Source organism: Rhinolophus ferrumequinum, chromosome 6, assembly GCF_004115265.2.
Source record: "Rhinolophus ferrumequinum isolate MPI-CBG mRhiFer1 chromosome 6, mRhiFer1_v1.p, whole genome shotgun sequence".
In the NCBI taxonomy this organism is placed as follows: Eukaryota; Metazoa; Chordata; class Mammalia; order Chiroptera; family Rhinolophidae; genus Rhinolophus; species Rhinolophus ferrumequinum.
This window is the reverse complement of record NC_046289.1, coordinates 72,899,872-72,909,565: the sequence shown is the minus strand read 5'-3', so window position 1 is coordinate 72,909,565 and position 9,694 is coordinate 72,899,872. Positions and strand designations below refer to the sequence as shown.

The following is a 9,694-nucleotide window of genomic DNA, read 5'->3' as shown; positions in this document are numbered from 1 at the left end:
GGGCTAGAGTAACACTCACCTCCCATGCTGATCTCGTAAAAAGGGAGAGGCCTTGTGTGGCAGCCAATGGAATCACTCACTCTCTACTCCCCTCCCTCCAACCTCTAACTGGGCTCTGACTTGGGGAAGGATTTTGCCTTTTGAAATACTACCCTCCTGTGGAGAGATAGAAAAGTGATTTCCTTGCTTCTTCTTTTTTTTTTCCCCCATTAGTTTCAGGTGTACAAAACAATGTAATAGTGAGACATTTATTATTTGTATCCCTCACAAAGTGATAGCCCCCTCCCCCAATCTACTACCCCTCTGACATTGCACTCAACTATTTCATTTCCACTGTTTCTATTCCTAATGCTGTACTCCACTAATTGTAAATATATATATATATATAAAATTACAATTGACCACAGGATTTCCTTTCAACAATGCTTCTCTCACTCTGACTCCTTCCCTGGCTACGACCAGCACTGATGAGGGTTGGTGGAGAGAAACCAAGTTCAAAGTGCCAGTTCTGCCTGTGTGAGCCTTTTCTCAGAGCCACAAAGCTCTGCAATGTAGCTTAGGACTCATCAGAAAAGATAGAATATTGAATAAAAACAATTTAACACAAAGTCATTCAGTGGAGGAATGATAAATTCTGACTACATGATTCGATGTTGGAGTCAGACATATTTAAATTAAAGCCGTATCATTTACCAGCAAGGTCACTTCAAACCATTTATTTAACCCACTCATGTATTCGATTCCTATTCAGTATAATGGGGTTTACCTTACTTATTCCGTGGGTTATCCTCAGGAGGATACACTGAGATTACATATATAAACTGGATTGTGTCACCATCAACCTATTTAAATGATTTCTTGAAACTCATCACTACGCTTCCATTTCCTTCTCAACAGGCACACAGCAAAAGGCCTTCTGGGACCTAATCCAGAAAAATCCAAACACACTTCACCATCATCAATCCCATTCCCATATTTTTAATTCCCATGTTAAGATCTGCTGCTATTGAAGGTGACAGTGGGAGAGATAAAAGTCTCCAGGAGCTGTCATAGGCTGAGGTTTTAATGAACTGAAGCTCACACAACCCAGGAGATACGGGCAAGAAAGCTTCCAGTGTCCCACTTCACATAGAGTGTCTCCCATTGAATAATGGAAAAAAATCTAACTAGCTTCAATCCTCTCTTACCAACTGACTTACATATAGTCTTGAGAATAAAGAGAAAACTTTGCATATAGTTGGTATAGTAATAGAAGAAAAAATGTTGTGACCCCAGTGAATAATCAGGGCTGTGTCAGGCCAGAAGAGAAAAGATTTTCCATTTCATCAGTAAAAGAAGTATCTGTAAAGAACACAACGTTTATAACCCTGTAGAGAGACGTGGACCAGATCTAGGGCAACAAATCAATGAAAGACAATGTTGTGCCAGGTTCTCCTGATCAAGTGTGAAGCCCAGTATTCAAGAGACAACAGAGAGGTTATCTATCTGTGTCATTGGAGATCTGAACAGATATGTGTTCTATTGTTTCAAAATATTTCTCTCTGCTTTCTCTCTTTCCCTCGACCCTTCTTCTACCCTGCCCGTCTTTTATTCCTGATAAATGTATACAAGAAAATATACCAGTCATATTATAAATTGAAAATACCTGGCTTAAATTTATATCCAGGAATATTCAGAACTCAGTTTACTCTCCATAATGTACTAGATGTGTTAATCATGGGCAAAATCATTGTTTTCTAGGCCTCTATTTCTTTACCTATATGAATTCATTAAGTGTTTATACTATGTTGAATCTGAGTTAAACTCTTGAAAGATATTTTCTTATTTAATGATTAAAATGACTTCTGAATGGATTATTAGTATTAATATGCCAGTATACAGATGATTAAACTGAGGTTGAAATGTTGATAAACTTTTTTACTGTAATTCAGTTGATGTGAGAGTTGAGAGTTGGACACCTCTGTATCCAATGCATAAACGTACTCTCTTCCGTGACTTATTATATAGCTTTACTTAACATGGACTAACCTGTTTCCATGTTGTGATTATAATTAAATTGCATAATATATGCAAACAGTCTTGTATAATACATGCTGCATAATAAATACATAAATAGGGAAACACCAAGACAAAAAAATTGAAGAGAGCAGGCAGGGCAGGAAGTAGGAAATGATTGATTTGCTTATAGTAAATATTTTCTATGAGATAGACCTCATAAAATTGACTTTTTTCTTTTTAGCTTCTATATGAAAACTAGTTTTTAAAAGTTAATAGGCTTAATTTTAGAGCAGTTTCAGGTTTACAGAAAAACTGAACAGAGAATTCCAATCGACTCCCTCTATAACCATCCACAAGGAAAAAAAATTGATTTTTACACTCTCATAGATCAAATGCATATAGAAAGGCTGGGTGTTTTTGCTCTATCATATTCTGTAATATTCTGACAGTTAAATGAGATATCAGCATGTGGTTCATACTCAGATGTTGTGAGGAGATGCCTTCAGTGAAAAGTAAGGAGAAAGGTGGGCACATTGCAATGGAGAAGGGCTGCATCCTCCTCATCACTGCATTCTGTACTGATTGGCTCCTGGGATGCTGGTCTTGCTAATGGATGGCCTAGCCTGAGTCACGGTTTACTCTCTCGTGGCCGTCCTTTCTGAAGCCAAGGGAAAGCCCAGTGGCAGTGCTCCATTTAACTATTAGTGATGTCCCACCTTGTGAGGAAATATGTAGATGTCTTGTAGGAACGCTAGAATGTCCTAGTGTAATTCATCATGTGCATTATAGCATTAATTTTGTGGCAGATCATCCTCATAACTGATAATTTTTTTTTAAATGAGGGAATAAATGTTTCCTGTACGCACTCTAAGATCATTACTGTGACAAAAAGGCTCATGACCTGCTCCAGAATTGTGGCATATGACATGAATAGCATTGCTCTCAATTGAGTCTTTGAGCACAGGAAAGCAGAATAAGTTGTAAAAAGCACAACGTTTTGCAGCTGTAGACCTAGTTCAGTAACAGCAGAAAATACTCATTTGCCTCATAGACCAGTGTTTCCTGGATGGTTAAGATTTTCTTTTTTATGTAGGATGTCATCACCTGGGACACACCCAAGGAGTAGATGAGTTTACTGATTTGAGACTTTTTGCTTTCTCTAATGTAAATATTTACTGTTACAAATGTCATTCTAAGTATTGCTTTATGTGTTTTCTCTTGTTTAGTGGAGTGTTCTATAAATATCAATAAGAACGAAATAGTTCATAGTGTTGTACAAGTCTGCTATATCTTCCTGAGGTCTGATTACTGATTCTATTATTTGTTGAGCACAAAGGGTTGAGGTCTGCAAGTGTAATTGTAGATTTTTCTATTTTTTAAATTTCAGTTCTATCAGTTAACTTCAAGTAGTTCAAAGCTCCGTTGCTAGATGCATGCACACTCACAGGGTTATGTCTTCTTAGTAACTGGACCCTTTTGTAGTTATATAATCTCCCTCTTTATTTCTGGTCTGAGGTTAATATAGCTCTTCAATATTAGTGCTTGCATGGACATCATTTTCCATACTTTCACTTTTAATCTATGTCATTATATTTAAATTGTGTTTCATGGAGACAGTATATAGACAAGTTTTTTAAAAATAAAAAATCATACTAATGATCTCTGATTTAAAATTTTTGTGTTTAGACCATTTATAAATAAATGTAATTATTGACATAGTTAGATTTTGGTCTATCATTTTATTATTCTTTTTTTGTTTGTGCACACTGTTTTTATTCCTCAGTATTCTATTATAACTTATCTATTTGCTACTATTTCTTTTTGTATTGTGTTTCTAGTGGCCTTTTAGTGATTGCAGAATGACTATTACCTGAACATTCAAGTCTATTTACAGTTATTATTTCAAGTTTTAAGCAAAATTAGAAATCTTACAATTGTATAGGTTATTTTATGCTCTCTACTTTACGTTACACTTGTAGGTGTCTTTCATCTTCAGACTTGAAAACTCCACCAGGCAATGTTATAATGATTGATTTCAACAATCACACACATTTTAAGTATGAAGAAAACTAGTCTCTTGTATTTTACCATATGTTTATCATTTTTGTAGCTCTTCCTTCATTCTTGAAGTTCCTAATTTTTCTCTGGTATCATTTTCTTCTGCTGAAGAATTTTCTTCAGAATTTAGTTTTGAGAAGTTCTGCTTACAATAAATTCTCTCCGTTTTCCTTCATTTAAGATTATCTTTATTTTAGTATAATTTCTGTAGCAGACTTTCACTACGACAGAAAACAGAGTTGAAAAGCTTTTTTTTCAGTAAGGTTTTTAAAAGCATAATGGCAGATACATCATGTAGACTTAGGCAGGCCATTGTAAAGACTTTGACTTCCATTCTGAGAGAAATGGGAATCTATTGCAAGGATTTGAGTAGGGGAGTGACATAATGTAACCTATGTTTTAAAGGATCTCATCGCCTGCTTGTTGTAGATTGAACTTTTGAGCCCTCCCCTCCAAATTCATATGCTGAAACCCCACCGCACTATGTGATGGTATTAGGACATGAGGCCATTGGGAGGTAATTAGGATTAGATGGGTCATGAGAGTGGAGCCCACATGAATGGGTTTAGTGCTCTTTTATAACTCGCAACAGTATTTGTTTTTGGTTTTTTTTTCTCCTGCTCTCTGTCACATGAAGATACAATGAGTAATTGGCAGTCTGCAGTTTGGATGCAGGCTCACACAAGAACCAACCATGCCGGCACACTGATCTCAAAGTTCCAACATCTAAAACTGTGAGAAATAAATTTCTGTTGTTTATAAGCCACCCAGTCAATGGTACTTGTTACAGCAGCCAAACTGAGTAAGACGCTGCTGCACTAAGAAGGAACTATAGGAGATCAATCAGGGAGACAACTAGTGGGCTCTCAGAGTAATTCATTTTAGAGATGAGGATGGCTTGACCAAAGAGGTAGCAGTGGAGATGGCAGCCGTGGTCAGATTATGGTTTAATTTTTAAAATAGGGACGACTGATTTTCTTAATGGATTAGATGTAAGTAGAAAAATAAGAGTCAAGGATAACTCTGAGGTTATTACTAGAGATACTGAAAGAATGAAGTTGCCGTCAATTGAAAAGCAAAAAGTAGTGGGAGAATCATGTTGGAGGTGAGTTCAGAAGGTGAAAGATCAGAAGTTCAGTACTGGTCACATTAAATAGAATCCTGACCCTCTAGACTGCAGTACCTCCAAGGGGAAGGAGAACATTGTTACAGGTCTGTCTGTTCTGGATCTTGTCTGACATGACCCAGTAGTAAAAGAAGGAATATGTTAAAGTTCCTGTATTTTCTCAGGAGTCAAGCACTCCTTAGAGCTCTGTGCCTCACCCGCTTATTTTCATCAAATGAGAGACCTTGCTAAAAACAGGTCAGGCTGTGTCCTTGAGTGTCTGAAAACTCCAGTGTCTCAGGAGGTTTGCGTTCAGCTCCCCCTGCAGTCTCAGGCACTGTGTCACTCACAGCACAGAAGTACACACCCGAGTCGCTCCAATGGGCTGATGATTTCCTCAGGTGGAAGGTGCTTTCACTTTTCTTAAATTCAGCCTTGAAATCTTTGATGCCATTAACCAGGGTATTCCCTCCTACCGACTTAAGAAGAAGCTGGAGGTTTTGACTAGGGTATTGGACGTACCAAAAGAGAGAAACAGATGCACCATAGATAGAGGTATAGTTGCACCTCAGCTCCAGAGAGGTTCCTTCAGAGACAGTGATGTGACCATCAGGCTGGCTCACTGACTGGGCTCTGGTTCCTCCTGCAACATCAAGGCGGAGTTAGTGAGACTAGGACAGACCTACCTCTAAGGAGACCGTGTCTCTGGTCAGATGCCAATCAGAGCCATGTTCCTTCCATGGAGGCAGAAGCGTGCAATACACTACTACTTACTCACTGTGAAGAGCACTCCAAGCAGCAGAAGGGTCGCTGAGAACATGCCTAGGCAGTGAGCGAGCTGAGCTGTATTCTGGACGATCTCCCCTGAGGAGCAGGAAGGAATGAGACCAAGTATGCTGAGTCCCTTTAAGTGGGAAAATCTGAGATTCAAGAGATCCTGTTTAGGCAAGTTCTAGAGGCTGTTAGTAAAAGATGCTTCCTTGACAATGACTGCTCCAGGTGTTGAGTCTGCTCAGAATGTGCACCTCAGTGAGCTTTGAGGTCAAGTCTTTCATAGGAGGGAGGTGAAACTTATTAACTGAGATATTTCCGATTTATGCAACATCGCCCTCTGGCGGTCAAATATATAGAAATAACTATTGGTACCTCGGTTTTCGAACATAATCCATTCAGGTAGACCGTTCGAGTTCTGAAACATTCGAAAACCAAGGCACAGTTTCAAAAAGCCATAATGCATAATTGATTAATCCGTTCCAGATCTTTAAAATCAACCCTAAAACTGCTATTTAGCAAGAATTTTACTATCTAATAATTCCATAGATCCATAAAATGATACACAATGAAAGCAATAAACACAATATACTGTACTGTAAATGCAATAATACATAAACACAATGTAAAAACAGTACTGTAGATGATAAAAATGAAAATGTAATGTTTTTCTTACCTGCAATGATGATAGTCATGGTTTGGATGGGGGGTCCCCGTCCATAATTGCAATAGGGGAGTGTTGTTCAGGTGTTCTTTGGTCCTCTTCCATAATCACTGTAGGTGAATCCTCTCCTGCCATTCTTTCCCTTGATTTTTTTTTACACCACTGACACCTGATTTAGACTCACTGGATCTTTCCCACTAAATATTTTTCAATTGACATTTGCTTTTTCTGATGTTTTAAATTTGTCTACAGTGAGACATAGCATTATCATTGAAAGTGTTACTGGCATGACTTACAGCAGCAAAAATTTGCACTTCAACCCATTTTGCACACGTTTCTTTGATCAGTGCAGTTAAAACACTTTCTCTTCCCTCCTTCTCCGAAGACGATTTCTCGGTTGCCGCCTGTTGCTGCTCCATCAGAATGTTTTATTGTAGTTCTTCTGTGGTGAGTTCAGACGTGTCGTCTTCCACTAACTCCTCCACATCATCACGACTCACTTCCAAGCCCATGGACGTTCCCAGAGACACAACATCCTCAACAACAGGAGCGTCCTCTTCAACATCCTCAAATACACGTTCAGGGACAGCGTCTGGCCACAATTTCTTCCGTGCTGACTTCATTGTTCTGTGAGACACATCCCTCCATGCTTTGTCTATGAGATGTAAGCAATGTAGGATATTGAAATGATTCTTCTAGAACTCTCTGAGGGTTAGCTCTGTGTCCGAGGTCACCTCAAAGCACCTTTGGAACAGTGCTTTGGTGTAAAGCTTCTTAAAATTAGATATGACCTGCTGGTCCATGGGCTGGATGAGAGGAGTCGTGTTGGGGGGAAAAGCTTTACATTGATAAAACTGAACTTTTCCATCAACTCGTCCTCCAAGCCTGGAGGGTGAGCTGGAGCATTCTCCATAACAAGCAGGCATTTTCATTGGAAGATTTTTGTCTTGGAGGTATTTTTTCACACTTGGCCCGAACACTTCATGAACCCACTCAACACAAAATTGTCTGGTTACCCAAGCTTTGCTCTTTGCTCTCCACATCACATGCAACTTGCTTTTTATGACATCGTTTTTCTTAAATACCCTGGGGTTCTCAGACTGGTAGACTAGCAAAGGCTTCAACTTAAAATCCCCACTTGCATTCCCACAAAATAGAAGGGTTAGCCTGTCTTTCGTGAGCTTGTGTCCTGGCAATGATTTTTCCTCCTTTGTTATGATTTCTCCTCCTCTTGTCATTTTCTTCCAAAAGAGTCCTATCTCATCACAGTTGAAAACTTGTTGGGGAAGGATACCCTCTGCCTCTACATAATCTTTAAATTCCAAAACAAATTGTCAGCGTCTTCTTTGTTGGCACTGGCAGCTTCACCATGTCTCACCACATTGTGTATGCCACTTCTCTTAAACTTTTCAAACCACCCTCTATGTGCCTTGAAAATGGCACTCTCAGCACTTTTTCCAGGGGTGTTTTTGATGAGGTCAGCTTGCAAATGTAAAGCTTTTTCACAAATTGTGCTCTCAGAAATGCTGTCAGCGGCCAACTGTTTTTCATTTATCCATATGAATAGCAATTTTTCCGCTTCTTCAATTGTCTGTGTTCTTTGTCTTGTAAGTATTTTAATACCTCTTGCAACATTGGCTCTTTTAATGGCTTCTTTATTTTTTAAGATGGTACAAATTGTAGATTTGGCAATACCAAACTGCATTGCCAGATCACATACACAGACACCACGTTGACGTTTGGAAATAATTTCCTTCTTCACCTCTATTGTTGTTCTGTTAATGATTCTCTCGGCTTTGCAGCTTTTATCCATTTCTCACAAGAAGGGGTGATTGGCAGATGGCTCCTGCGATGACATGTACACAGATTGATTGCACACAGTCACAAAAACAAATTGGTTGCAAGAGGGCTTCTTAGATTAGCTGAACACACATTTATACACTGGGTTCCACACAATCACAAAAACAAATTGGTTGCAAGAGGGCTCCCGAGATGAGATGAGCACAGATTGTTTGCCCACAGTCACCAAATAAAAGAAACTGTATTCCAAACAGAGTCAGGTACCAGTTTAGGGCATGTGGAAGGAATTTTCACAGAGGCCATTGAATGTTTGTTTAGAATAGAATGGAGATTTAGAGATCAAAGTAGAAAGATTTCTATGGGAAGATCAGAGGACGTTAGGACAGTTTAGAAAATAAGGGTCAAATTCCTTGGTGAGTCATTCCTCTCTAGAAGGAAACTCATAGGTAGGACTGAATGTGCTTCCAAAGGTCATAGTACAGAGAGGCGTGGCCACAGCAAAATTAGTTAGTGCTCAAGTCTCTCAGCAGGTGTCATAAATCAGTAAGTTCTGGCTATCCAGATGGATTCAGTTCTCTTACACGACATTGTACTGCATTACATTACATTACATTATCTTACATTAGATTATGTTACATTAAAAAGTCTCCATGTGCTTCTATTTATATATAGAAGCTTATGGATGGAAAAACGGTTCTAGGGAAAGGAACCTCACAGTGTGATCTGATCATAAATTCCTAACTGGGCAGGTCATGGTGGGTGGTCATGCTCAGCGACACATAACTTGTTCAGTAAAAGACATCTTTGCTTTCAGTAAGCCCTATCCATTGTTCTTGTACATCTATGTTAATACACATTTGAAATAAGAATAACCCCCCTCAAGAGAGCACATCATCTTGTTAACTATCCTGAAATCTGATCCCCAGCTTCATGCAATCTTCCTTAATCCCAAATGCATAAAAGAAGCTGCAAGCTGTCATTTCTTCAAGCACTCATCTCAGTCTATTGAGATCTTGCTTCCAGGCATATCCTGCTTTGCTCAAATAAATTCTTATCAAAATTCTTTACACGTTTGGACATTGCTGATGTTGACAAGCTGTGGAAAGTGTGTTGCTCCCTTATATCCAAAGCCCATATGCAGAGAACTCACCTGGAGCAGCATTCCTCAAGCCCAGGGATCACTGCACTCATTGCTCATAAATAATCACCTGGGTCTCCGCAATGGAGGCTGTAATGTGCTGGAAGACTGTGCACTGTTTATTTAGGTTGACTGGGAATCTTATTTCTTGCTTTTCTAT

At 38.9% G+C, this 9,694-nt stretch overlaps 1 gene segment (V, D, J or C); it reads right to left on the bottom strand.

Annotated features, from left to right (window-relative positions):
• Nucleotides 1-5,409: 5,409 nt before the first annotated feature.
• Nucleotides 5,410-6,627, bottom strand: LOC117023185 (T cell receptor alpha variable 8-3-like). The segment is given in 3 exon segments: nucleotides 5,410-5,804; nucleotides 5,936-6,025; nucleotides 6,609-6,627. Coding segments are annotated over 3 exon segments (504 nt in total).
• Between the last annotated feature and the right edge of the window lie 3,067 nt (nucleotides 6,628-9,694).